The following is a 27,633-nucleotide window of genomic DNA, read 5'->3' on the forward strand; positions in this document are numbered from 1 at the left end:
TACCAGTTCAAATGTTCTAAACATTCTTGTAGGTATTCTTCAAAGCTGGTCTGTTGGGTACTCTTGAGGAGATGAGAGATGAGAAACTAGCATCACTGGTTACCATGACTCAGGCTTTGTGCCGTGGATACGTCATGAGGAAGGAGTTTGTCAAAATGATGGAGAGGAGGTAAGATCAACTTACAAAACTATCTGCAACACAACTGTTTAGTGCCACAGATTGATAATGACTGATTTATTGATTACAATTTACACAGAGAATCAATTTATTCCATCCAATACAACATCCGCTCATTCATGAATGTCAAACATTGGCCATGGATGAAGCTCTACTTCAAGATCAAGCCTCTTCTGAAGAGTGCAGAGACTGAGAAAGAGATGGCAGCAATGAAGGAGAATTATGAAAAAATGAAGGAGGATCTGGCAAAGGCATTAGCTAAAAAGAAGGAGCTTGAGGAGAAAATGGTGTCACTTCTTCAGGAAAAAAATGACCTTCAGCTGCAAGTAACAGCTGTGAGTATTTCAGCTCTTATTTATCCTATAATGGATCCTATAGCTATGAACGCAAGTCATTAACTTCATCCATGTCAATGAACAGGAATCTGAAAACCTCTCTGATGCTGAGGAGAGATGTGAAGGGCTCATCAAAAGCAAGATCCAGCTCGAGGCCAAACTCAAAGAGACAAACGAGAGATTGGAGGATGAGGAAGAAATCAATGCTGAACTGACTGCTAAGAAGAGGAAACTGGAGGATGAATGCTCCGAGCTGAAGAAAGACATCGATGACCTGGAGCTCACCTTGGCAAAAGTGGAGAAGGAGAAACATGCTACAGAAAATAAAGTCAGTATTTTCTGACATCATCATACTGCTGACTGTGATTCAGGCTCTTGAGAATGAAAGCAGTAAACAATGTTTCCATGTAGGTGAAAAACCTGACAGAGGAGATGGCCTCTCAGGATGAGAGCATTGCCAAGCTGACCAAAGAGAAGAAAGCCCTCCAAGAGGCACACCAGCAGACTCTTGATGACCTTCAGGCAGAGGAAGACAAAGTCAACACTCTGACTAAAGCTAAGACAAAGCTTGAGCAGCAAGTGGACGATGTAAGAATTTCAGCATTAGAACAAGACCGCGAATCATTAGGAAATTAATATTTCTGCCAATTCATATTTTATTGCTCTGGTTTCTATCACAATAGCTTGAGGGCTCACTGGAACAAGAGAAGAAGCTCCGTATGGACCTTGAGAGAGCCAAGAGAAAGCTTGAGGGTGATCTGAAACTGGCCCAGGAGTCCATAATGGACCTGGAGAATGAAAAACAGCAATCAGATGAGAAGATCAAAAAGTGAGTGGATATCAGATGTTATAATTTTGCACAACTGCACATTAATAAGTATCTTGCACATTTTACAAAAAAACTACATTAAAAACAGGAAGGACTTTGAGATAAGTCAGCTTCTCAGCAAGATTGAGGATGAACAGTCTTTAGGAGCACAGCTTCAGAAGAAGATCAAAGAACTTCAAGTAATGGCAACCATAATTTTTCTGTGTGAAACTGTGACGTAGATGCATAGCTTTGAAAATCCTCATCACTGAATCACTGAATAAATTATTTTATACTTTCTTTAGGCCCGTATCGAGGAGCTGGAAGAGGAAATAGAGGCAGAGCGAGCTGCTCGTGCTAAAGTGGAGAAGCAGAGAGCTGATCTCTCCAGGGAACTTGAAGAGATCAGCGAGAGGCTTGAGGAAGCTGGTGGTGCTACTGCTGCTCAGATTGAGATGAACAAGAAGCGTGAAGCTGAATTCCAGAAGTTGCGTCGTGATCTGGAGGAGTCCACCTTGCAGCATGAAGCTACAGCTGCAGCTCTCCGAAAGAAGCAGGCAGACAGTGTGGCTGAACTCGGAGAACAGATCGACAACCTCCAGCGGGTCAAGCAGAAGCTGGAGAAGGAGAAGAGTGAATACAAGATGGAGATTGATGACCTGACAAGCAACATGGAGGCTGTGGCTAAAGCAAAGGTAATGTCATTAGAGAATCATTAAATATAAAAGAATCTTTACAAACATCTGTTTTATAACCCTGTAACTTTTAAGGCTAATTTAGAGAAGGTGTGCCGTACCCTGGAAGACCAGCTGAGTGAAATCAAGACCAAGAGTGATGAAAATGTTCGTCAGCTGAATGACATGAATGCACAACGTGCAAGACTTCAGACTGAAAATGGTAAGGCATGGCACATAAGGTAAACATGTAAAAACTTTAAAAAATATAAAAAATTCAATATTATTATATTTCATAGTAATATTTCTAACGTGATTTCAAGGCGAATTTAGCCGCCAACTGGAAGAGAAAGAAGCACTTGTTTCACAGCTAACTAGAGGAAAACAGGCTTATACACAGCAAATTGAGGAACTCAAAAGGCACATTGAGGAAGAAGTCAAGGTAGAGTTATACAAAATTAATGAGTTAATTAATTTTGAAAATTAAGTTTCAACAGTCTTAATAATTGTAAAGACTGGACTATTGAAAGGCCCAAAATATGCTGCTTTACAGGCCAAGAATGCTCTGGCTCATGCGGTTCAGTCAGCCCGTCATGACTGTGACTTGCTCAGAGAGCAGTATGAGGAGGAGCAAGAGGCCAAAGCTGAACTCCAGCGGGGAATGTCTAAGGCCAACAGTGAGGTGGCTCAATGGAGAACCAAATATGAGACTGATGCAATCCAGCGAACTGAGGAGCTTGAGGAATCCAAGTAATTACAGCAAAGAACAATGTCTCCAGCACACTACATTTAATTTCACAAATATTAGTAATATTTAATATCACTCTCTTCAGGAAAAAGCTTGCCCAGCGTCTGCAGGATGCTGAAGAATCCATTGAAGCGGTGAACTCCAAGTGTGCCTCACTGGAAAAGACCAAACAGAGACTGCAGGGTGAAGTAGAGGACCTCATGATTGATGTGGAGAGGGCAAATTCATTGGCTGCCAACCTTGACAAGAAGCAGAGAAACTTTGACAAGGTGAGAAAGATGTGGATAATATTTAAATCTAAACCTTGTGCCATGGACTAATTACCAGTGATTTCCTTTTTGTCCAGGTCCTAGCAGAGTGGAAACAGAAGTATGAGGAAAGCCAGGCTGAACTAGAAGGTGCTCAGAAAGAAGCTCGTTCTCTCAGCACTGAGCTGTTCAAAATGAAGAACTCCTACGAAGAAGCTCTTGACCACCTCGAGACCCTGAAGAGGGAGAACAAGAATCTGCAACGTAAATAACACTTTTATTTGTACACCAATGATGTAAGAAAAGAGATGTATTAAAATAGAACATTTTACAATTCTTCTTTTTAAACTTTTTAGAGGAAATTTCTGACCTTACTGAGCAGCTTGGAGAGACTGGAAAGAGCATTCATGAGTTAGAGAAAGCCAAGAAGACAGTGGAGTCTGAGAAATCAGAGATCCAGACTGCACTAGAAGAAGCCGAGGTGCCATTATTATACAACATTGGTTTTAATAATATTAAAACATTAAATATGGAGTGAAATGAAATCAAAAAAATTAATTTATGCATTTTTTGGAAATTATTCATAAATGTATGTATAAAAAAATAACAACTCAAATTTAATTCAGAAGTAAGTCAAAATATATATATTATTTTTTTTGTAGGGCACCCTGGAGCATGAAGAGTCCAAGATTCTTCGTGTGCAGCTGGAGCTGAACCAGGTGAAGAGTGAGATTGACAGGAAGCTGGCTGAGAAGGATGAGGAGATGGAACAGATCAAGAGGAACAGCCAAAGAGTGATCGACTCCATGCAGAGCACTCTGGACTCTGAGGTCCGGAGCAGGAATGATGCCCTGAGAGTCAAAAAGAAGATGGAGGGAGATCTGAATGAGATGGAAATCCAGCTGAGTCATGCCAACCGCCAGGCTGCTGAGGCCCAGAAACAGCTCAGGAACGTCCAAGGACAACTCAAGGTATCTCTCTGAAGAATGAGGAATTGAAACGAATATTAAATGTATGATAATATTATACATGCCACAGGATGCCCAACTGCACCTTGATGAAGCTGTCAGAGGACAGGAGGACATGAAGGAGCAGGTGGCCATGGTGGAGCGCAGGAATAACCTGATGCAAGCAGAGATTGAGGAGCTGAGAGCTGCACTGGAGCAAACAGAGAGAGGACGCAAAGTGGCTGAGCAGGAGCTGGTGGATGCCAGCGAGCGTGTGGGACTGCTGCACTCACAAGTACAGAAAAACTATACCCTGAGCAAATTAAGTTTACATGAGAGCAGAGTTTAGTTAAATGTAGACTACATAAACTACCTGCTTAAATCCCACAGAATACAAGTCTTATTAACACCAAGAAGAAGCTTGAGGCTGATCTGGTCCAGGTTCAAGGAGAGGTGGATGATGCAGTCCAGGAGGCCAGAAATGCAGAGGAAAAGGCCAAGAAGGCCATCACTGATGTGAGCGCTAAGATTCTGTTTCTCTATTCTAATTTTAACAGTTATTTGACTTTGTTTATCTGCATTTGGTAACAAAGGGAACCTTCATGGAAGGCATTCCTGTCTATATTGGCTAGTTTATTTGAATTGGCTCATATTTCAGGCTGCCATGATGGCTGAGGAGCTGAAGAAGGAGCAGGACACCAGTGCTCACCTGGAGAGGATGAAGAAGAACCTGGAGGTGACTGTCAAAGACCTGCAGCACCGTCTGGATGAAGCTGAGAGTCTTGCCATGAAGGGTGGAAAGAAACAGCTCCAGAAACTGGAGTCCAGGGTAAATTACAAGCTAAACACTGTCTTAGATGAACTGTCTATGGTACAGATTTGACAGGTGACATCAATCTCTCTCTACTGAAGGTGCGCGAGTTGGAGGCTGAAGTTGAAGCGGAACAGAGACGTGGTGCAGATGCTGTGAAAGGAGTTCGCAAATATGAAAGGAGAGTTAAGGAGCTCACCTACCAGGTAAAACTACACAGGATTTAGAAACTTACATTTCATTATAATTTACATAGGTAAACTAAGACCTTCAACAATACTTTTACCCAAAGACTGAGGAAGACAAGAAGAACGTGATCCGACTGCAGGATCTGGTAGACAAGCTGCAGCTGAAAGTGAAGGCCTACAAGCGCCAGGCTGAAGAAGCTGTAAGTTTAATGTCAAATGTCCTAAGTGTGAGGTTTTGATATTTTCTAAACAATACATTCAGTGTCATGAGTGCAATGCACTGAAAGGGGTTGGATATCTGGTGTTATCCTAACAGGAGGAGCAGGCCAACACTCACCTGTCCAGGTACAGGAAGGTGCAGCATGAGCTGGAGGAGGCTCAGGAGCGCGCTGATATCTCTGAGTCCCAGGTCAACAAGCTGAGAGCCAAGAGCCGTGATGCTGGGAAGGTAACAAACGCACATAGTAGTTGTAAAATGTGCTCTGCAAAGCTAGAGTTTTATATGTAACGTTAAAATATTTTTCAACAAAATTTTTATTTTCTGCATTTTCAAGACTAAGGATGAAGAATGAAGAGAAGAAAACACACCTACAAGCATGCATTTAATATGAAGCTGCTGGGTTTTCATGTGTCCAATAAAATGAAATACAGTCTCAATGCTGTCTTCTTTTGTTGATGTTCACCATATGAAACTTCTTTCAAACATTTATATGTATCCATTCAACTGACACTTTTATTCAAGAGGCTTAGCTATTTATCTTTAGAACCAACAATATTTCCAGTACAAAATTAGAAAATCCCAAATTCAGTATCTCAGACAATTAGAATATTACATAAGAACACTAAAAAGAAAGGTTTTTTAGAAATCTTGGCCAACTAAAAAGTATGAACATGAAAAGTATGAGCATGTACAGCACTCAATACTTAGTTGTGGCTCCTTTTGTCTGAATGACTGCAGCAATGCGGCGTGGCGTGGCGTGGAGTGGATCAGTCTGTGGCACAGCTCAGGTGTTATGAGAGCCCATGTTGCTCTGATAGTGACCTTCAGCTCTTCTGCATTCTTGGGTCTGGCATATCGTAACTTCCTCTTCAAAAAATTAAGTTAAGGTCAGGCGAGTTTGCTGGCCAATTAAGAACCGGGATACCATGGTCCTTAAACCAGGTACTGGAAGCTTTGGCACTGTGTGCAGGTGCCCAGTCCTGTTGGAAAATTAAATCTGCATCTCCATAAAGTCGGTCAGCAGCATGAAGCATGAAGTGCTCTAAAACTTCCTGGTATATGGCTGTGTTGACCTTTGACCTCAGAAAACACAGTGGACCAACACCAGCAGATGACATGGCACCCCAAACCATCACTGACTGTAGAAACTTTACACTGGTCCTCAAGCAACGTGGATTGTGTGCCTCTCCTCTCCTCCTCCAGACTCTGGGACCCTGATTTCCAAAGGAAATGCAACATTTACTTTTATCAGAGTTAGGGTTAGGGTTAGGGTTAGGGTCCTTTTTGTCTTTAGCCCAGGCTAGATGCTTCTGATGCTGTCTGTTGTTCAAGAGTGGCTTGACACAAGGAATGCGACAGCTGAAACCCATGTCTTGCATACGTCTGCGCGTAGTGGTCCTTAAAGCACTGATTCCAGTCCACTCTTTGTGCAAGGTGTCAATGGTCGTCTTTTGGACAACTGTCAAGTCAGCAAGTCAGCAATTAGCCCATAATTGTATAGCCTACAGAACTAGACTGAGAGACCATTTAAAGGCCTTTGCAGGTGTTTTGAGTTAATTAGCTGATTAGAGTGAGACACCAGGTGCCTTCAATATTGAACCTTTTCACAATATTCAAATTTTCTGAAATACTTAATTTAGAATTTTCCTTAGTTGTCAGTTATAATCATCAAAATTGAAATATATCAGTCTGTGTGAAATGCATTAATATAATATACAAGTTTCACTTTTTGAATGGAATTAGTGAAATAAATCAACTTTTTGACGATATTCTAATTATATGACCAGCACCTGTATATACTTAGGAAAATTGTTTTTACACAGAAGACAAAAACTTTAATTAATTATAAATGTCATGGCTATTTACAGATGTTTAATCAAACATGAACTTCCCCAAAACAAGAAGGTACCTTACCTAGGCTATGCTTATTAATATGGAAACATGGCTATAATCCGGACATATTTTTTACCAGCAAAATTTCCCATCTATCAGAGAAATTAGTTTTAGATTTGTTGCCAAGAACTCAACATTGAAAAATTAACTTAAAAATAAGATCAGTCATTGAGTTGAAGTTTCTTTTTAAGAGACTGTTCAACCTATGAAAAGCCAATTGGAAGGAATACACAGATTTAATGAAAGTGATGTGACAAACAGCGAAGCATGGTGACCCATACTCAGAGTTCATGCTCTGCATTAAACCCAGCCAAAGTGCACACACACAGCAGTGAACACACACCCGGTGCAGTGGGCATCATTTATGCTGCAGTGCCCGGGGAGCAGTTGGGGGTTTGGTGCCATGCTCAAGGGGACCTCAGTCGTGGTATTGGCAGCCCAAGACTCAAACCTACAACCTTAGGTTTAGGTTTAAACTCTCTAACCACTAGGCCACAACTTCCTCCTAAAACACTTGTCTTAAAGACAATCTTTGTCTTAAAGCAATCAAACAAAGGTGGAGTCAGTGATAGAAATAATAGACCTTCTGTCACAAATTAAGACCGTTTTACAAGTTGCATCAAAAAGTATTCAAGAAAGACTATGCCAAGAGTGTGTCGTAAGAGCTACATTCCCAGAATGTGAAGTGAAATACTATCCAACTCTCAAAGAATATGAAAAAGAATACCTAAAAGATGCCTATGCTGACTCTACCCACAAACTCGGTGACACCATTCTTAAATTAATAAGTGCCCAAAGAAGGGAAACCTGCCAGCATATGATAGAGACCATCAACTTCTCAAAGAACAGAAAAACCTTGGGCTATTTTTGTCAACTGCAGGTGGCAGATTCTTTTTTATATATTTAGTGCCCAAACCTGGGAACAATCTACTTAGCATTGTTTGGGAGGCAGACACACTCAGTTGGCCACTCTCCACTCACCTTGAAGCAGAATTTCCATTCATCTCGGATCTCTGTCATTAACAAGACATCTTAAGCAGAGACACAAAATTACTGTTGACTGGATACTTTGGTATCATTCTCTGAAATCCCTCCAGACTCCAGAAAGTTTCTTCACAACTTTTACAACCTGCCAATGCAGCTTGTTTTAGTTGCTTGAATTCTGACTTGACTATTTTACTTGTACGAAGATTATATTTTACTCTGAAAATGCTTCTCTCCATACTGGATCAATAATCCAAAGTTGACTGGACATGTCAACTGATTTTATGCTCTTAGAACAGATGTGGTATGATTGCAAACCAGACCATATTCACATAGAAATACATTTGTAGCTTTGTTCATTGTGATCTGAACCATTTGGCCAGAAATCTTAACATCTAAATAAGAATATGGAGCAAATCATATACTCTTCATTACTTAATTTTAAAGGCACACAGTATATTGAAAATCAGTGTACTTACAGAGATTTTGGAGTGATGATAGGTCAGGTAAGTCTTCACTGTGGCCTAGATGAGAGATCTAAACCTCATAAAAAAGAAAAGGAACGGAATTTGTGCTCTGCATTTCACCCACACACGTGTGCACATACAGCAGTGAATAGTGAACAAACACACACCTGGGGAGTCTATGGACGTTTGGTTCTTGCTCAAGGGTCTAAACTCAGTCGTGAGATTGAGGGTGGAAGAGAGCACTAGTCATTCATATCACCCACCTACAATCCCTGCTGGTACCAAGACTCAAACCTGCAACCTTAGGTTACAAGTCTGACTCGTTAACCATTAGATCACAACTGCCCCCTAATACAAACAGAAGAGCTCACTGTGCTATATTTAATGTTTTCTCCATATAAGAACATGCTTTTTATAACTTTGAGAGTCATAATATCACCATGAAACAAGATTAGTATTGCAGTGACCACTGAGCTTTAATTGTCCAATAAAAAATCTGCCAGAGATATTATTTTCCATTTGGAAAATCTCTGGTAATAAATCTTCTAGGTTTTAATGGTCCTGCTAGCCAAACTTCTCAAATTAGTCAAGAAGAAAAATCTCTTCTCACATGCCTGAGATTGAACTAAATATAACATACAGTAAGCTCTTCATGATTCTGTAAAACATTTAAACTAATATGTGAAAAACTTTACTTCATGTGCAAACACTGTTACATGACTTTATTTGACTTTGAAGAGGAAAATGTATGTCTGAAAGCAAATGCTGAAACATGCTGAACAAAGGAAAGGTAATTATTGTGTATAAGGTGATCAAGTGGTTGCCCAAAAGGTAAGTTGTATATAACCCTTCAAATATTTTAGTCATCAGATTTGTTGGTCTGGCTGTCACTCCTGAAACTGAAAACTAGTGACAGCTGACTGCTTCTCCACATCCAAACCAAGTTAATCCTCTGTGCCAAGTTCCAATAATTTTAAAGATGATACATTGAAATAAGACTTGCCATCAAATTAAACACTGCAAATAAGCAGGTTCACATAAGAAAAACTACATTCAAACAACAGTACAGCCTAAAAAAAGCATGGATTGTAAAACTGTTTAAACATACATAATCCAAAAAGTACATAATCCAAAAGTCTATGAGTATGTGATTTCTTTAACATGAAAACATTTCAATATTATGAACATTTTGTGTAGAAAATTGTTCTTAGATGAAGTAAACAATATTAACAATTAAAAACCCTGCATCTTAAAGCAAGCCCAAAAAATGAATGGCAACTTGCTGTCTTTCTATTTTCCTCTAGGACAGAGTTACATTACCATAAACCAAGCAGAATTACATGACCAAATCAAGCTGGACAGTTCTGCTGACTGTTCAGTAACAACACTATATAAATGGCACCCTCTGATTGAAGCACAGTGGCCCGTTGAAGGTGGGTATGATATTTGCTTGTAGTTTCAGAAAGCTAAAATTATTGTATTTTTTTCTGAATTTATATATTAGCATATGTAGTCTAACATATGTAGAGAAAAAAAAACATGCTTTTTTGTTGTTGTTGTTGTTTTCAGAATCCTGAACGTGACAGCTGTTATTTCTCTTTGGGCATTGTACAAGGTAAAGTTTTAATAAAATATTTAAAAAAATTCACTTGCAAAAAATGATTATGATAATGCCATGTAAATCTTTTAAATACTAATAATTAATAAATTGACAAACATTTTCATGCACAATTAATTAAAGTAAGAGTCATGGTTAAATGCAGTTAAAAGTTAGACCAAAAAATAAAATGAAACTTCAATTAAAGTTAAAATGTGAACCAAATTAAATCTATCAGCATTGTAATGTCAGTTCCACTCCACAGTGAAGTGCCATCATGGGAGATGCTGAAATGGAGTGTTTCGGCCCGGCGGCTGTTTACCTCCGGAAGCCAGAAAGAGAGAGGATCGAGGCTCAGACTGCCCCTTTTGATGCCAAAACGGCGTTCTTTGTGGTAGATTCAGATGAGATGTACCTGAAGGGTACTCTTGTTAGTAAAGAGGGTGGCAAAGCTACCGTCAAAACTCACAGTGGGAAAGTAAGTATCATGTAATCAAGTATCATATCATATAAAAAAAATATATATTTCATATGTTACTGTGATTTAGTCTCCAGTAAAATGTTGTACAAAACTCTCTCATCCTTCTTCTGATTACTGATCAATGTTCATTACAGACTGTCACGGTAAAAGAAGATGAAATCTTCCCCATGAATCCTCCCAAGTTTGACAAAATTGAGGACATGGCCATGATGACCCACCTCAATGAGCCTGCTGTGCTGTATAACCTCAAAGAGCGTTACGCAGCATGGATGATCTACGTAAGTTTAAGTAAATCATGTTTTATTCCTGGTATGGGACATCAGCCTTGTAAAACTGAACTATTTATCTCTGTTTCAGACCTACTCTGGCTTGTTCTGCGTCACTGTCAATCCCTACAAGTGGCTCCCAGTGTACGACACAGTTGTTGTGGGTGGATACAGAGGCAAAAAGAGGATTGAAGCCCCACCTCACATCTTCTCCATCTCCGACAACGCCTACCAGTTCATGCTCACTGGTAAGTGGATTCTGGAAGTGTGTTAATACACAAGGGTTAAAAAGATGCACTTTACACTAAAAGAAAATAGAAAAAAATGCACTTTACAATAACTACTATGAAGTAGAAGTGTATAATTTATTGCCTATAAATTGTACAAATTGTGACAGTGTTTACATATAAGTTAAATGCAAACAGTATGTATGCCATTTTATTTAATTTACTGTGCAAAAAATAATAATTGTTTATTAAGTCCATATAAAAGTGGACTGAAAATGCTTTAACATATTTTTTTTTGTATGTTTAGTTAACAACTAGCTAGTAAACCATACCTAGCTGAGGTTTTCAACTGATGCAAGAATGCATTAATTGATTTAGTTCTTTATAGGAACCATTATTTTGCATTATTCAAGTAAAGTCACATTTATTTTTATAGCGCTTTATGCATTACAGAGTGTTTAAGAGTAGCCTCACTGAGTTAACCAGGAATAATCCAGAATCAATGTAAATCAAACTACTATATCGAGACAATTACAATTCTGCTGTAAAACAGCTCTAACTGCATAAAAGATGTAACAAACTTTTTCTATATGAACCTATAAAGTAAAATTAGCATATAAAGCATATAAAGATTAGCATATAGCCTATTAATGTATTGACAAATAAAAAATATATATATATAATAGATGAGTTAAGTAAAAATAAGGGCTGACCCCTAATGGTCGACCAACATATTATTAGTTGCAGAAAAAAAAATTCAAAGGACTGGTGAGGTCACAGAGTTTGTGACAGACGGATCCTTAACAATTGTTCTATTTGTTAATTCAGTACATCGGGCAGGACATCCAAATGCTCACCTGTCATTCATCAACCTCAAATATGTCTTATAATCTGAAATATGTTAGTAAAAGCAATTTTACATGGCCACTCAATCTAACGTTAACCTTGATTAGTGTGCATTTTTTAAGTGCTCACTGCAGGACAAATGGAAGCGCTGGTGTGTTCATCTGCTCCTAAAATACTCCCTCATTTTTGGTCATACAAAAAAAGAGTAATACTATTTTCAAATCTGTAAAGACTCTACCCTCATTTGTGTGCAATCACAATAACAACAAAACATTGTGCTTTCCCAAAATAATGAAAGCAAACAGGATGCACTTTCTGCTGTCTTGGTCTCTGTGAACTTGCACATCAAAAAAATTATAAATTAACTTAAACTCCAGTGTGCACTTGCCAATTCAAATGGAAATGTTTTTTTTTCAGATTATATAATCCATATGAAACATGCATACAGGCACATCTACTACTGTGGAGATGACGAGTCAGTGTCACCAAATTCAGCCCTTAAATTGAAAGCAAAGAAAGCACTCATTTATCAATATATTATAAAAAATGTTAATGCAGCCTCCTGTTTTTCTCTGTCACATTTTTTATCATTACTTCTGCCGATGTGCTGTGGTAAGCTTTATGTGTTACCTTTGAGCACGTATTAGGCTATGTAGGAAATGAAAGGCTTATAATTATAATTTAAATGGTTTGTTAATAAATGTGTGATTTGTTAACTAATGATTAAAATGAATGACTACTAGTCAACCAGAAAAATCTTAGGGCAGCCCTACTAAAAATACTTTATAAACAGTGCAAACTATTCCGAAAACCCTGATAACATCCCATGGTTTCATTTCAGATCGTGAGAACCAGTCCGTCCTGATTACGTGAGTAAATATTGCTCTGATGGAATAAGCTAAAGCTTTTCAATTATATATATAAATTAATTGAAAATGTATTACTAAAACATGATCTTGTATCAATCTCCAGTGGAGAATCTGGTGCAGGAAAGACTGTGAACACAAAACGTGTCATTCAGTACTTTGCAACTGTTGGTGCGATGTCTGGACAAAAGAAGGCAGAGCCAGTCCCTGGAAAAATGCAGGTTAGTAAACACTTATTCTAGACGTGTTATTGATGAAAGTATTTATACCTACTATCTACTGCCCTTCAATTACATTAGGGATCACTGGAGGATCAGATCGTGGCAGCAAACCCTCTGCTGGAGGCTTATGGTAATGCCAAGACTGTGAGGAACGACAATTCATCTCGTTTTGTAAGTTGCACCTATGAATCATTACAGCATTGTACAACATCAGTCACATTTTCAAAACTTCCAAACAGTTGAGCTGATTTCAATCTCTGTAGGGTAAATTCATCAGGATTCACTTTGGCACCACTGGAAAACTGGCCTCAGCTGATATTGAAACTTGTGAGTCAATACTGTTTTAAGCCAAATATTTTATCATTTGGTGACTAACAACAACAAATTAATCAATTGAACTCAATTGAACTTTTTCCACCACTTTTACAGATCTGCTGGAAAAGTCGAGAGTGACATTCCAGCTGTCGGCTGAGAGGAGTTACCACATCTTCTACCAGCTCATGACTGGACACAAGCCAGAGCTGCTCGGTGAGAAATCCACAGGATTGTGTGTTTCAGTTAATTCCTAGTGTAAGAGCACTGTTAACATGCTGCACATCAACTCTTTATAGAGGCCTTGCTCATCACCACCAACCCTTACGACTATCCAATGATCAGCCAGGGTGAAATCACTGTCAAGAGCATCAATGATGTCGAGGAGTTCATTGCCACAGATGTATGTGCACAACTCTGTTTATATTAGTAGTAGTAGAGGTATTTTCAGATTACAAGCAATGTATCTGGCATGAAATTAAAAAGAAGAACAATAGCATGAACTGACGTAAATCTTGCATGACATGCAATATAAACTGCATATTAATGCATTACGTGTTTAATTTGGTCTGTGTAAAAACAGACTGCCATTGACATTCTGGGCTTCACTGCTGATGAGAAAATCAGCATCTACAAGCTAACAGGTGCTGTGATGCATCATGGGAACATGAAGTTCAAACAGAAGCAGAGAGAGGAGCAGGCTGAACCTGATGGCACTGAGGGTAAGGTGTTTTATTAGCACTTATTAGCATGCAAACATGGACTCCATTAGCAACAATAATGCATAAATCTGTACGTCCTCAGTGGCTGATAAAATCGCTTACCTCTTGGGCATCAACTCCGCTGACATGCTGAAAGCTCTGTGCTTCCCCAGAGTGAAGGTCGGGAATGAGATGGTGACCAAAGGCCAGACAGTACCACAGGTGATCACTTACCTTTCCAATAGATAAATTTGTTCTTGAAAATAAAAGTCTAATATTTGTTACACTGATCTTTGAATTTCTCAGGTGAACAACGCAGTTTCAGCTCTCTGCAAGTCTATCTATGAGAAAATGTTCTTGTGGATGGTCATACGAATCAATGAGATGCTGGACACGAAGCAGCCTAGACAGTTCTTCATTGGTGTGCTGGACATCGCTGGATTTGAGATCTTCGATGTGAGCATCAGTCATTAATGTCTCTGTAAGAATCAAGATATAAAAGATTGCAGTAGGCAGTGAGAACTTGCTTTTGTTGAATTATCAGTTCAACAGCTTGGAGCAGCTATGCATCAACTTCACAAATGAGAAACTGCAACAGTTCTTCAACCACCATATGTTCGTTCTGGAGCAAGAGGAATACAAGAAAGAAGGCATTGAATGGGAGTTCATTGACTTTGGTATGGACTTGGCTGCCTGCATTGAGCTCATTGAGAAGGTAAGAGGATATTCTGTAAATTAAATTTACTATTCACATTGTGTCTGTACTTGAGATTGTATATTTCTTCAACAGCCAATGGGCATCTTCTCCATCCTTGAAGAGGAGTGCATGTTCCCCAAGGCAACAGACACAAGCTTCAAAAACAAGCTCCATGATCAGCATCTGGGCAAATGTGCAGCTTTCCAGAAGCCCAAGCCTGCCAAAGGTAAGGCCGAGGCCCACTTCTCTCTGGTGCACTACGCCGGCACTGTGGACTACAACATCGTCGGCTGGCTGGACAAGAACAAGGACCCACTGAACGACTCTGTGGTGCAACTTTACCAAAAGTCATCTCTCAAAGTACTGGCCTTCCTGTATGCCGCTCATGGAGCTGCTGAAGGTATGAACATCTTCATTTCCTGAATTCTTCAATATAAATTTTTAATGATATGCAAAACAGAGAAAAGATAACTGTATCGTAACACTTCATAAAAACATTAAGTATATCTATGCAAGATGACAGAGCAGTTAATATCTGTCAGTATCAGATATTAATCCATTGAACTAGTTAATATAAAACAATATAAAATCAATAATAATTTATTTCTTTGACATAAAACAGCTGAGGGTGGCGGTGGAAAGAAAGGCAAGAAGAAGGGTGGTTCCTTCCAGACGGTGTCTGCACTTTTTAGGGTAAACAGATTCTCTCTTTTAATGAAGGATGTGAATGTCTTCTCTATTAAACACTGGAATAAATGGCATAAACATTTTCACAGGAGAACCTGGGTAAGCTGATGACTAACCTGAGGAGCACTCACCCTCACTTTGTGCGCTGCTTGATTCCTAATGAGTCCAAGACTCCAGGTAAACTTGATCTCTGAAGACTCAAATGAATCAGAGGTTTAAAATCTTTATTAAAACATTATGTACATTTGCATTGCAGGTCTGATGGAGAACTTCCTGGTTATCCACCAGCTCAGGTGTAATGGTGTGCTGGAGGGTATCAGAATCTGCAGGAAGGGTTTCCCCAGCAGAATCCACTATGGTGACTTCAAGCAGAGGTAAAGACACCACGCCTGTTTCGATCTGTTAATTAGAGATAATACACCACCTAATTTTAACCCATAATACAAAATTTTTGGTTTCACCAAAAATAAATCTTACTTTTATGTCATCAAGGTACAAAGTATTAAATGCTAGTGTCATCCCTGAGGGACAGTTCATTGACAACAAAAAGGCTTCAGAGAAACTCTTGGGCTCTATTGATGTTGACCACACCCAATACAAGTTTGGACACACCAAGGTAAGTTACCCAGTAAATATTCTGCACCACCAAAACCAAAAGGAAACTTATTATAATTAATGGCATGATAATTTTACTAAATCCATTTAAATTAAATCTTAATGGTCCACCACACAATACATCTAAACATTTTGATGTAGACAAATCTTCTTGAAACTGTTCAGTAGGGGTTTAGGTCAAGGCTTTGTGCCAGTCAAGTTATTCCACACCAGAGTCAACAAAACAATTCTATATGGATCCCCTTTGAGATATTATTTTGCCTCCTCAAACTAAAAGTAATTAATTAGCTAAACTGCCTTTTCTATATAATTTAATTTTAAATGTATTAGAAATAGGTGATATAATGTAACCCAGGTCTCTGTCACTGTACCACAAATTTTATTTTTATTCTTGTAGGTATTCTTCAAAGCTGGTCTGTTGGGTACTCTTGAGGAGATGAGAGATGAGAAACTAGCATCACTGGTTACCATGACTCAGGCTTTGTGCCGTGGATACGTCATGAGGAAGGAGTTTGTCAAAATGATGGAGAGGAGGTAAGATCAACTTACAAAACCTTTTGGAAACCCACTGTTTTGTACCACAGATTGATAATGATTAATTTACTGATTATAATGTATCACAGAGAATCAATTTATTCCATCCAATACAACATCCGCTCATTCATGAATGTCAAACATTGGCCATGGATGAAGCTCTACTTCAAGATCAAGCCTCTTCTGAAGAGTGCAGAGACTGAGAAAGAGATGGTAGCAATGAAGGAGAATTACGAAAAAATGAAGGAGGATCTGGCAAAGGCATTAGCTAAAAAGAAGGAGCTTGAGGAGAAAATGGTGTCACTAATTCAGGAGAAAAATGACCTTCAGCTGCAAGTAACAGCTGTGAGTATTTCAGCTTTTACTGATCCCAATATGGATCCTACAGCTGTGAACATGAGTCATTAAATATATCCATGTGAATGAACAGGAATCTGAAAACCTCTCTGATGCTGAGGAGAGATGTGAAGGGCTCATCAAAAGCAAGATCCAGCTCGAGGCCAAACTCAAAGATACAAACGAGAGATTGGAGGATGAGGAGGAAATCAATGCTGAACTGACTGCTAAGAAGAGAAAACTGGAGGATGAATGCTCCGAGCTGAAGAAAGACATCGATGACCTGGAGCTCACCTTGGCAAAAGTGGAGAAGGAGAAACATGCTACAGAAAATAAAGTCAGTATTTTTTTTAATAGTACTAATACTGCTCATTGTGATTCAGGTTCTTGAGAATGAAAGCAGTAAACAATGCATCCATCTAGGTGAAAAACCTGACAGAGGAGATGGCCTCTCAGGATGAGAGCATCGCCAAGCTGACCAAAGAGAAGAAAGCCCTCCAAGAGGCACACCAGCAGACTCTTGATGACCTTCAGGCAGAGGAAGACAAAGTCAACACTCTGACTAAAGCTAAGACAAAGCTTGAGCAGCAAGTGGACGATGTAAGATGCTTGGAATAGGAATCAGATCATCAATAGAAGCAATTTTTTTGTTTTGTTTTGTTTTTGTTTTATACCAGATTTTAATGCTCTAGTTTCTATCACAATAGCTTGAGGGCTCACTGGAGCAAGAGAAGAAGCTCCGTATGGACCTTGAGAGAGCCAAGAGAAAGCTTGAGGGTGATCTGAAACTGGCCCAGGAGTCCATAATGGACCTGGAGAATGAAAAACAGCAATCAGATGAGAAGATCAAAAAGTGAGCAGACATTAAATGTTTGAACTTTACACAATAAGGTAACATAGGTATTTGTCACATTCCAAAAAACACTATTTCAAAACAGGAAGGACTTTGAGATAAGTCAACTTCTCAGCAAGATTGAGGATGAACAGTCTTTAGGAGCACAACTTCAGAAGAAAATCAAAGAACTTCAGGTAATGCTGACCATAATCTTTTCTAAAACACTGCTGGACAAATCCATGTTACGAATATCACAAATGTTAAACAAAAAATTTCCTCAATTAGGCCCGTATTGAGGAGCTGGAAGAAGAAATTGAGGCAGAGCGATCTGCTCGAGCCAAAGTAGAGAAGCAGAGAGCTGATCTCTCCAGGGAACTTGAAGAGATCAGCGAGAGGCTTGAGGAAGCTGGTGGTGCTACTGCTGCTCAGATTGAGATGAACAAGAAGCGTGAAGCTGAATTCCAGAAGTTGCGTCGTGATCTGGAGGAGTCCACCTTGCAGCATGAAGCTACAGCTGCAGCTCTCCGAAAGAAGCAGGCAGACAGTGTGGCTGAACTCGGAGAACAGATCGACAACCTCCAGCGGGTCAAGCAGAAGCTGGAGAAGGAGAAGAGTGAATACAAGATGGAGATTGATGACCTGACAAGCAACATGGAGGCTGTGGCTAAAGCAAAGGTAATTTCATTAGAGAATCATTAAATATAAAAACATCTTTACAAAATCTGCATATAAACCTGTACATTTTAAGGCTAATTTAGAGAAGATGTGCCGAACCCTGGAAGACCAGCTGAGTGAAATCAAGACCAAGAGTGATGAAAATGTTCGTCAGCTGAATGACATGAATGCACAACGTGCAAGACTTCAGACTGAAAATGGTAAGGCATGGCAAATAAGGTATACATGTAATAAAAAAAATTGTAAATTATTAAAAAGTGTCAGTTATTATATTTTATAGTAATATTTCTAATGTGATTTCAAGGTGAATTTAGCCGCCAACTGGAAGAGAAAGAAGCACTTGTTTCACAGCTAACTAGAGGAAAACAGGCTTATACACAGCAAATTGAGGAACTCAAAAGGCATATTGAGGAAGAAGTCAAGGTAGAGTTATACAAAATTCATGAGTTAATTAATTCTGAAAATTAAGTTTCAACAATCTAAATAATTGTAAAGACTGGACTACTGAAAGGCCCAAAATATGTTGCTTTACAGGCCAAGAATGCTCTGGCCCATGCGGTTCAGTCTGCCCGTCATGACTGCGACTTGCTCAGAGAGCAGTATGAGGAGGAGCAAGAGGCCAAAGCTGAACTCCAGCGGGGAATGTCTAAGGCCAACAGTGAGGTGGCCCAATGGAGAACCAAATATGAGACTGATGCAATTCAGCGGACAGAGGAGCTTGAGGAATCCAAGTAATTACAGCAAAGAACAATGTCTCCAGCACACTACATTTAATTTCACAAATATTAGTAATATTTCATCATTTAATATCACTCTCTTCAGGAAAAAGCTTGCCCAGCGTCTGCAGGATGCTGAAGAATCCATTGAAGCGGTGAACTCCAAGTGTGCCTCACTGGAAAAGACCAAACAGAGACTGCAGGGTGAAGTAGAGGACCTCATGATTGATGTGGAGAGGGCAAATTCATTGGCTGCCAACCTTGACAAGAAGCAGAGAAACTTTGACAAGGTGAGAAACAAGTGGATAATCTTTACATCTAAAACTTTAAATCTAAAACTGGACTTTGCTAATTAAGGAGCCCCGCACATGACATGCAGGAAAAAATATAAGGCTAAATCGAGTGCACGATTTACTAATTTGTTCCCTCAATGTACTAAAATGTGAATATGATTACTATAGCGTTCCTTCAATTTACTATTGCATTCACTTGATTTATAAAATGTGCCCACGATTTACTAATTCGTTAGTAAAGGGCTCTGTAGCTAATTAAAGAGCCACAAAGATGGGAAATCAAAAATTACCTGTATTACAGTGTATGATGTAGCTGTCCATCAGTGTAAACAATGTGCAAAGTAATTAAACCAAAAAAAGTACACGATTTATAAAGTTATTGGCTTCTAAAGTAAGGAGTCGACTCTGAATCGCTGAAACTAGTCGTTATAGATTTCAAATCCTTTGCCCATCTCTATGTACGTCACTAGGAACAATTTGCATAATAACCTGCCCCACCCCCCCACACAGACGCTCTGGTTGGTGTGAGAGCATCATGTCGAGGATACAGTGTGTTTTTAATTGTAAAGGCAAGTTTGTTTTATTTTCACTGCCAAAGAATGGAGATCAGAATAACCAATGGCTAAAATTCATTTTTACCAGAATACCAGAGCAGTACAACAAATCCCTTTTGTTGTGTTCACAACATTTCACTGATGACTGCTTTTCTAATCTCGGTGAGTACAAGGCGGGATTTTCAAAGCAATTGGCCATAAAAGAGGGTTCATTACCAACTTTATTTAGACCAACAAGCATCTCTGAATCAAAACGCGAGTATGATTATGAAGTTATGTGTTTGTTTTCTACCAAGCGTCTTATCAGTATGTGTGCTGTCTGCAGCCTTTGTCTGTGCTGATCTTCATTTACAAACACGTCATTAAAATGAAGTGTAACAAGTGCTGCTAACAGATATTCTGTGATAAAGTAATCCATATGAAAACAACGCGATGTCCGTTTTTCACGTCTCCCTTCATTATATCTAATGTGACCACGCCCCCGCGCTGAACGCGCCATTCAGATTCAAACTGAAGCGCGCGGCTTGAATACGCATTGTTTACCATGAAGTTGTGTGCAGAACAACCAATCAAAACTGACTATGTTAGTTGACCAATCAGAACACAGTATGCTACCGAAAGGTGGGGTTTAAGGAAACTGAATCTTTTGAACAGCTTCGCGCGAACTGTTTGGGGATCTCTGAGAATTGAGGTAATTTTAAAATTATATTTTGACAAAATGACAATGTTTTTAACCTTGGATGGATTTAAACCTATTGTACAGGACTTATAAACAGTGATAGGAAGCTTAGAATTTTCATCTTACTGGCTCTTTAACAATGACTACCTTTTTCCTAGGTCCTAGCAGAGTGGAAACAGAAGTATGAGGAAAGCCAGGCTGAACTAGAAGGTGCTCAGAAAGAAGCTCGTTCTCTCAGCACTGAGCTGTTCAAAATGAAGAACTCCTATGAAGAAGCTCTTGATCACCTTGAGACACTGAAGAGGGAGAACAAGAATCTGCAACGTAAATGCCATTTTTTTGTAAACGATTATTTATAAGAGAAAAGCAATATAACCATAATTTTACAATTCTAATTACAATTCTGATTTCTAATTTTAAACCTTTTAGAGGAAATTTCTGACCTTACTGAGCAGCTTGGAGAAACTGGAAAGAGCATTCATGAGTTAGAGAAAGCCAAGAAGACAGTAGAGTCTGAGAAATCAGAGATCCAGACTGCACTTGAAGAAGCTGAGGTGCCATTCCTTTTCTACTATTTTAGCAATGACACTGTTGCTTGAATAATTTAAAACACTGAATATGGAGCGATTCAAAACCTTAAATTATAGAATTCTGCTAAATATTTTCTTCTAAATAACTCATAAATTATTTGATTGCCATGAATCACAGAGGCTATATCATTTTTTGACAATGAAATATGATAGAAATATTTTCCCTTTGCCCTTATAGGGCACCCTGGAGCATGAAGAGTCAAAGATTCTTCGTGTGCAGCTGGAGCTGAACCAGGTGAAGAGTGAGATTGACAGGAAGCTGGCTGAGAAGGATGAGGAGATGGAACAGATCAAGAGGAACAGCCAAAGAGTGATCGACTCCATGCAGAGCACTCTGGACTCTGAGGTCAGGAGCAGAAATGATGCCCTGAGAGTCAAAAAGAAGATGGAGGGAGATCTGAACGAGATGGAGGTCCAGCTGAGTCATGCCAACCGCCAGGCTGCTGAGGCCCAGAAACAGCTCAGGAACGTCCAAGGACAACTCAAGGTATCTCTCTGAAGAATGAGGAATTGAAACGCATATTAAATGTATGATAATATTATACATGAATTAACTGAGAATGACCTGCAACTAACAACTAAAGAACATTGCCACAGGATGCCCAACTGCACCTTGATGAAGCTGTCAGAGGACAGGAGGACATGAAGGAGCAGGTGGCCATGGTGGAGCGCAGGAATAACCTGATGCAAGCAGAGATTGAGGAGCTGAGAGCTGCACTGGAGCAAACAGAGAGAGGCCGCAAAGTGGCTGAGCAGGAGCTGGTGGATGCCAGCGAGCGTGTGGGACTGCTGCACTCACAAGTACAGAAAAACTATACCCTGAGCAAATTAAGTTGACATGAGAGCAGAGTTTAGTTAAATGTAGACTACATAAACTACCTGCTTAAATCCCACAGAATACAAGTCTTATTAACACCAAGAAGAAGCTTGAGGCTGATCTGGTCCAGGTTCAAGGAGAGGTGGATGATGCAGTCCAGGAGGCCAGAAATGCAGAGGAAAAGGCCAAGAAGGCCATCACTGATGTGAGCGCTAAGATTCTGTTTCTCTATTCTAATTTTAACAGTTATTTGACTTTGTTTATCTGCATTTGGTAACAAAGGGAACCTTCATGGAAGTCATTCCTGTCTATATTGGCTAGTTTATTTGAATTGGCTCATATTTCAGGCTGCCATGATGGCTGAGGAGCTGAAGAAGGAGCAGGACACCAGTGCTCACCTGGAGAGGATGAAGAAGAACCTGGAGGTGACTGTCAAAGACCTGCAGCACCGTCTGGATGAAGCTGAAAGTCTTGCCATGAAGGGTGGAAAGAAACAGCTCCAGAAACTGGAGTCCAGGGTAAATTACAAGCTAAACACTGTCTTAGATGAACTGTCTATGGTACAGATTTGACAGGTGACATCAATCTCTCTCTACTGAAGGTGCGCGAGTTGGAGGCTGAAGTTGAAGCGGAACAGAGACGTGGTGCAGATGCTGTGAAAGGAGTTCGCAAATATGAAAGGAGAGTTAAGGAGCTCACCTACCAGGTAAAACACTGGATTTAGACATTTAAATTTCATTACAATATACATAGTTCAACTAAGACCATGAACAATACTTTTACCCAAAGACTGAGGAAGACAAGAAGAACGTGATCCGACTGCAGGATCTGGTAGACAAGCTGCAGCTGAAAGTGAAGGCCTACAAGCGCCAGGCTGAAGAAGCTGTAAGTTTAATGTCAAATGTCCTAAGTGTGAGGTTTTGATATTTTCTAAACAATACATTCAGTGTCATGAGTGCAATGCACTGAAAGGGGTTGGATATCTGGTGTTATCCTAACAGGAGGAGCAGGCCAACACTCACCTGTCTAGGTACAGGAAGGTGCAGCATGAGCTGGAGGAGGCTCAGGAGCGCGCTGATATCTCTGAGTCCCAGGTCAACAAGCTGAGAGCCAAGAGCCGTGATGCTGGGAAGGTAAAAACAGATGATGATTATGTAGAGAAATTAACTTTTTATGCATAACATTTTTAAAACATTTTAAACAAAATCAAATTATATTATTTTGCATTTCAAGACTAAAGATGAAGAATGAAGACAAGAAACTACACCTACAAGCAAGCATATAATATGACTGACTTGTGCTGAGTTTTCCTGTGTCCATTAAAAAGGCATAATTTGACTTTGTTCTCCATTTATTTTTTCCACTTTGAAATTTTATCACATACTCAATCACTGTTGTAAAAGACAATCCATGAGGCACGATTTGATAAAGAACACAACTGCAAAATTAACAAAAAAGAACCCAAAAACAAAAAAGTAGGAAGAACGGGAAACAGACTAAATTTCATTACAAATAATCATCTCAGGTTATGCATGTAACCATGGTTCCCTGAGGATAGGGAACTAGACATTGCATCCCCTAGGTGGTCGCTATGGGGGAATGCTTTCAGTGTGACCACTGTCTAAAGCATGAATGCAGAAATGACAATGAACTTGACATTGGCAGGTGGCAGCCTATAATGTCACTACTTGTGTGACAGCAAGTATAAAAATGCACCTGTGGAAGACCTCATACACCTCTTTGTCCAAAGGAGATCTAAGCAGGAATACCTGAGGCATGGCAAAGAGATGCAGCATCTCATTCCAGCTCGTAGGGGCTGCAATGGGGAATGCAATAGCCACACCAGCATGCTGAAGGGATGAGTGCCCAAGAATTGACCTGAGTCAACTCAAAGGAATGAACATCCCTAAATCCACCAGCCATCGAACAAAGTTAGTGAAGCATAACTATTCCAGTGCCCCACAGAGTGGAAGCCTCAGAACTATCATAGTGAGAGGAAGTATACTAACACTCCACATTAAGATCAATAGCTAAATAGGTTCTCACAAGGATCGATCACAAGTACAGAATGGAGTACCACAAGACTCAGTACTAGGATCATTGCTTTTCACGCTTCATATGTTACCCTTGGCAGATATAATCAGGAAACATGGTGTTAGCATTCACTGTTATGCTGATGATACTCAGCTCTATATTTCTTTGTGGCCCAATAAAACATACCAATTCACAGAATAGAATGCATATTTACTGGACCAAAAACTTCCGCATGTAGTAACCTAGAACACTGTCCAATGCTGCGTTTCCATCGAAATTACCCGGAACATTTGTACAAGGAACTTTTTTTCTCCAGGAACTTTTTTCCCCCCAGACCTGTTGCTTTCTGCGTTTCCACCGCGGTCTAAAGTACCGGGAAGATTAGGCAAATAGACTGGTGATGTAGGTCTGCGAGCGTTTCTCAATACAAAGTGCGCTGATTTTGGACGTGCATTCTCTGTAGTTCAGACTTTGTGCACTTATGTACTTAGTTCAGGAATATGTGTATATACAGCCATTACAATGAAACAAAATACTATATAAATTTGCCTTTTTTATTTTCATTTTAACATATAGATAAATTGAATACAGACAACTCACCTGAAATACTTTTAAAATTACATTTCATAACACAATAACAGTAATATTTAAAAAATGATCAGAATAAATGGTGGTTGAACTCAACCTATGCTTTGTGAACTCAACCAATCAGGATGTTTAGCGCCCAAGTCCCGCCCCCGAAAGTTCCGGAACTTTGAAAAAGTACTACCTCGCCAGCAGGGACTTTCTGAGGGGCATTTTTTTACCCAGAACTTTATTTAGTTCCTGGTTCCTGCGGTGGAAACACACCAAGTACCAGGCCAAAGTCCCTAGTTCCTGGGTAAAGTTCCTTCGGTGGAAATGCAGCATAACACTTGATGGCTGCTCTGTCGATTCTTTGTCATATGTTAGGAACCATAGGTGTGCTATTTGATAGCAAACTTTCATTTGAAAGCCACATTTCTGACATTTGTAAAACTGCCTTTTTCCATGCTGTCAATGTCATATGCAGAAATTATAATTCATGCATTCATTACTTCAAGGTTAGATTATTGTAATAGTTTGGACATTTGATAATACCTAGAATATCAAAATCAACTTTAGGCGGCAGATTCTTTTCCTATTTAGTTAAAAGACCCAAACTACTAGCTTTTTTCAGGAGGCAGACACACTATGTCAGTTTAAATCTAGATTAAAGACCCATCACTATAACTTGGCATGTAAATTATATACTAAAATCTGTAAAAGGATTGTTACGCTGTATTAAGTAGGTCATCTGGAACCGGGAACACATTCAATTACACGAAAATGTATTGTCTATTTCATTCTAATTCCAAGGTCACCATAATCACCAGGATCCAGTCCAGATGGTGGATCAGCACCAAGAGATGACCTCTACAGCCCTGAATGTCAGCAGAGACTATGAAAACTAGATGAGCACTAGAGACATGATCCTCAGCGAAGACCTCGTCAACTAGATGGCCATCAGGACAATACCACGAGAACCAGACGAGTCCTCTGCACACACCTTGTGGCCAGCTACATCACATCACCGTGTGATGTATTCAATCTTGAAGCAGAAGGAACTGGATGGATGGTCTGTGTGATGCCAGCCCACAGTATGACTTGTGTTGCAGGCTGGAATCAAATCACTACATGCTAGTTGTGTCTGGCCAGAGGAGAACTGACCCCCTGCCTGAGCCTGGTTTCTCCCAAGGTGTATATATATATTTTTTTCATTCTGTCACTGATGGGGTTTTGGTTCCTTGCCAGTGTCACCTTTAGGCTTGCTTAGTTGGGGACACTTAAAATTTGGCAATATTATAGACTTGACCACACAGGCACTGTTGGAAGAGAACTGAACTGAGCAAGATGATACATCACTGAATCAACTGAAAATAACTGACTTTAACTGGATAATTGACTGTTTACAACAGAATTGAAATTTGTTTATTTGAAAAAAAATTTTCTGTTTAACACAGTAAAGCTGCTTTGACACTTCTGTATTGTTAAAAGCGCTATATAAATAAAGGTGACTTGACTTGACTTCATGCTGGAGAAACAGTCATGTCAAACATGACACGACATTTAAGAAACTGCTCCCTACTTCCTAAATCTCATGTTTAATATTTGGATGTATGTGCCAGGGTTAGGCAAAATTCAGAATCGGAGAATCAGTTCCCTTTCAATTCAGCAGTTGGAATTTGGTTTTAACTGGCCACGTCCAGTTGATCTGGTATTTGAATTGGAATAAAATGATCAGAAATTGACAAATTTAGCACAGGGTTAGCACAGTTAATGGATTCTGCAACATGTTCTTCTACCCTGGGTACCAAATTATCACTACAATGTAATAATCATGACTTTTCACAAAGACCATAGTCTTTTCACTGCTGGTTGTACATTTGCATTGACATAACCACAGCCCAGCAGACAGAAATAGATCTTTACATAAAAAAGGCAACACTTTAAAGAGCAAGGCATTCAGTAGTAACTGAGTTTTAATTGTATGTTCACATCATACGTAATTTGTACTTAAATGGATCCTAGCAAGCCACAATATATATATTTTTTTTTTTCATTTGAGCAGAAGACACATATTTAGCTAAGCATAGAAAAAATACTGCCAGTTCCTTACAAAAAGAAAAAAGTAGTTTCAATATATCACTTTTAAACCATGTGTTATAAGATAAAACAAGACTCATTTATAACAATGCTCATTTAAATCAAGCTAGAACATCAGACCCTTCTGAAACTCAACCTGCAACCTAAAATGTAAAACACAGTAAAATAATATATTTGAATCACTAGGAATTTTTCAAAAAATATAAATGTCAAGTTGTCAACATTCAAATAAGCACTTTGACTTTAAGGTAAATGAAGCAAAAGACTTACTGATTGTTCCCTTCAAGTCTTTGCTGTTACTTGTATGGATAAGTGACCTAACCCTCGTAATACAAAACAGCAACACTTGCTGTGCTATATTTATGATTTCTCCATAAAAGCACATGCTCTTTATAACTTTGAGAGTCATAATATCACTATGAGTCCAGTTTATTTCATGCCATGACTACTGAGATTTAATTGCCCAATAAAAAATAAAAATAAAAAACCTGTTAGAGATATTATTTTTCATTTGGAAGGATAAACTGTCACAGTCCATCTCTGACAGTAAATAATTAATATCCTGCTGGCAAAAGATGGGAGAATTCTTGGACCACCAGCAAAGCTGAACTGCATGAAAATGAACAAGAGGAAACAACAGAGCTGCTGTATGGTTTTATCACAAAACACACCTTTATCCCCAAAACACCTGCATGCCTAACACTTCTATGAAGATGTTCAAGGCAAATCAACGAATTCATGACCATGATCAAAGCACTGTGTGATGCTACAGATTAAGCTTTTAAAACTTTAGAAATTTAAGAGGCCACATATGCTTTTTAAAGTCATTAAAAGGTTTTAACTAACATAAATTATTAGTTACAAGTCTTGCTGTCACCTGAAACAGAAT

General features: G+C 39.2%; 2 protein-coding genes and 1 long non-coding RNA gene across 7 annotated transcripts in view; 2 read left to right on the plus strand and 1 right to left on the minus strand.

The window, feature by feature from the left end:
• Positions 1–9,539, minus strand: part of LOC127942579 (uncharacterized) — a 28,723-nt gene extending 19,184 nt beyond the window's left edge. The window contains exons 1-2 of the long non-coding RNA XR_008149347.1: positions 8,669–9,539; positions 8,514–8,571 (exon numbers count right to left, since the gene is read on the minus strand). This is a non-coding gene — a long non-coding RNA (uncharacterized LOC127942579). The remainder of the gene's footprint in view (positions 1–8,513; positions 8,572–8,668) is intronic.
• The window catches only part of LOC127942563 (myosin heavy chain, fast skeletal muscle-like), a 139,966-nt gene extending 116,582 nt beyond the window's left edge, over positions 1–23,384 (plus strand). Inside the window, exons 20-40 of one of the 4 annotated variants that reach the window (XM_052538363.1) lie at positions 33–169; positions 258–513; positions 599–841; positions 925–1,101; positions 1,197–1,342; positions 1,431–1,521; positions 1,627–2,016; positions 2,092–2,218; positions 2,319–2,437; positions 2,549–2,745; positions 2,829–3,012; positions 3,090–3,255; positions 3,348–3,472; positions 3,654–3,962; positions 4,030–4,233; positions 4,329–4,454; positions 4,597–4,767; positions 4,851–4,955; positions 5,042–5,137; positions 5,254–5,385; positions 23,280–23,384. In XM_052538363.1, coding sequence (XP_052394323.1) covers positions 33–169; positions 258–513; positions 599–841; positions 925–1,101; positions 1,197–1,342; positions 1,431–1,521; positions 1,627–2,016; positions 2,092–2,218; positions 2,319–2,437; positions 2,549–2,745; positions 2,829–3,012; positions 3,090–3,255; positions 3,348–3,472; positions 3,654–3,962; positions 4,030–4,233; positions 4,329–4,454; positions 4,597–4,767; positions 4,851–4,955; positions 5,042–5,137; positions 5,254–5,385; positions 23,280–23,297 — 3,519 coding nt within the window. In that variant the 3' untranslated portion in view covers positions 23,298–23,384. Of the gene's footprint in view, positions 1–32; positions 170–257; positions 514–598; positions 842–924; positions 1,102–1,196; positions 1,343–1,430; positions 1,522–1,626; positions 2,017–2,091; positions 2,219–2,318; positions 2,438–2,548; positions 2,746–2,828; positions 3,013–3,089; positions 3,256–3,347; positions 3,473–3,653; positions 3,963–4,029; positions 4,234–4,328; positions 4,455–4,596; positions 4,768–4,850; positions 4,956–5,041; positions 5,138–5,169; positions 5,386–5,491; positions 5,595–23,279 lie in introns of those variants that run through there. The other 3 variants (XM_052538362.1, XM_052538365.1, XM_052538366.1) reach the window with 3 other exon arrangements.
• The window catches only part of LOC127942562 (myosin heavy chain, fast skeletal muscle-like), a 29,282-nt gene extending 5,898 nt beyond the window's left edge, over positions 1–23,384 (plus strand). The window contains exons 1-40 of one of the 2 annotated variants that reach the window (XM_052538359.1): positions 9,950–10,116; positions 10,364–10,576; positions 10,714–10,857; positions 10,937–11,093; positions 12,760–12,787; positions 12,891–13,005; positions 13,084–13,176; positions 13,269–13,332; positions 13,435–13,533; positions 13,617–13,720; positions 13,901–14,039; positions 14,122–14,240; positions 14,325–14,474; positions 14,563–14,733; positions 14,809–15,115; positions 15,338–15,408; positions 15,492–15,579; positions 15,659–15,776; positions 15,895–16,018; positions 16,415–16,551; positions 16,641–16,896; positions 16,982–17,224; positions 17,311–17,487; positions 17,595–17,740; positions 17,826–17,916; positions 18,008–18,397; positions 18,471–18,597; positions 18,702–18,820; positions 18,932–19,128; positions 19,220–19,403; positions 20,798–20,963; positions 21,069–21,193; positions 21,408–21,716; positions 21,827–22,030; positions 22,126–22,251; positions 22,394–22,564; positions 22,648–22,752; positions 22,836–22,931; positions 23,048–23,179; positions 23,280–23,384. In XM_052538359.1, coding sequence (XP_052394319.1) covers positions 10,376–10,576; positions 10,714–10,857; positions 10,937–11,093; positions 12,760–12,787; positions 12,891–13,005; positions 13,084–13,176; positions 13,269–13,332; positions 13,435–13,533; positions 13,617–13,720; positions 13,901–14,039; positions 14,122–14,240; positions 14,325–14,474; positions 14,563–14,733; positions 14,809–15,115; positions 15,338–15,408; positions 15,492–15,579; positions 15,659–15,776; positions 15,895–16,018; positions 16,415–16,551; positions 16,641–16,896; positions 16,982–17,224; positions 17,311–17,487; positions 17,595–17,740; positions 17,826–17,916; positions 18,008–18,397; positions 18,471–18,597; positions 18,702–18,820; positions 18,932–19,128; positions 19,220–19,403; positions 20,798–20,963; positions 21,069–21,193; positions 21,408–21,716; positions 21,827–22,030; positions 22,126–22,251; positions 22,394–22,564; positions 22,648–22,752; positions 22,836–22,931; positions 23,048–23,179; positions 23,280–23,297 — 5,811 coding nt within the window. In that variant the 5' untranslated portion in view covers positions 9,950–10,116; positions 10,364–10,375 and the 3' untranslated portion in view covers positions 23,298–23,384. Of the gene's footprint in view, positions 1–9,949; positions 10,117–10,363; positions 10,577–10,713; positions 10,858–10,936; positions 11,094–12,759; positions 12,788–12,890; positions 13,006–13,083; positions 13,177–13,268; positions 13,333–13,434; positions 13,534–13,616; positions 13,721–13,900; positions 14,040–14,121; positions 14,241–14,324; positions 14,475–14,562; positions 14,734–14,808; positions 15,116–15,337; positions 15,409–15,491; positions 15,580–15,658; positions 15,777–15,894; positions 16,019–16,414; positions 16,552–16,640; positions 16,897–16,981; positions 17,225–17,310; positions 17,488–17,594; positions 17,741–17,825; positions 17,917–18,007; positions 18,398–18,470; positions 18,598–18,701; positions 18,821–18,931; positions 19,129–19,219; positions 19,404–20,797; positions 20,964–21,068; positions 21,194–21,407; positions 21,717–21,826; positions 22,031–22,125; positions 22,252–22,393; positions 22,565–22,647; positions 22,753–22,835; positions 22,932–23,047; positions 23,180–23,279 lie in introns of those variants that run through there. The other variant, XM_052538360.1, reaches the window with a different exon arrangement.
• Positions 23,385–27,633: the final 4,249 nt, after the last annotated feature.

This window comes from Carassius gibelio, chromosome A22 (genome assembly GCF_023724105.1).
Source record: "Carassius gibelio isolate Cgi1373 ecotype wild population from Czech Republic chromosome A22, carGib1.2-hapl.c, whole genome shotgun sequence".
Lineage (NCBI taxonomy): Eukaryota > Metazoa > Chordata > Actinopteri > Cypriniformes > Cyprinidae > Carassius > Carassius gibelio.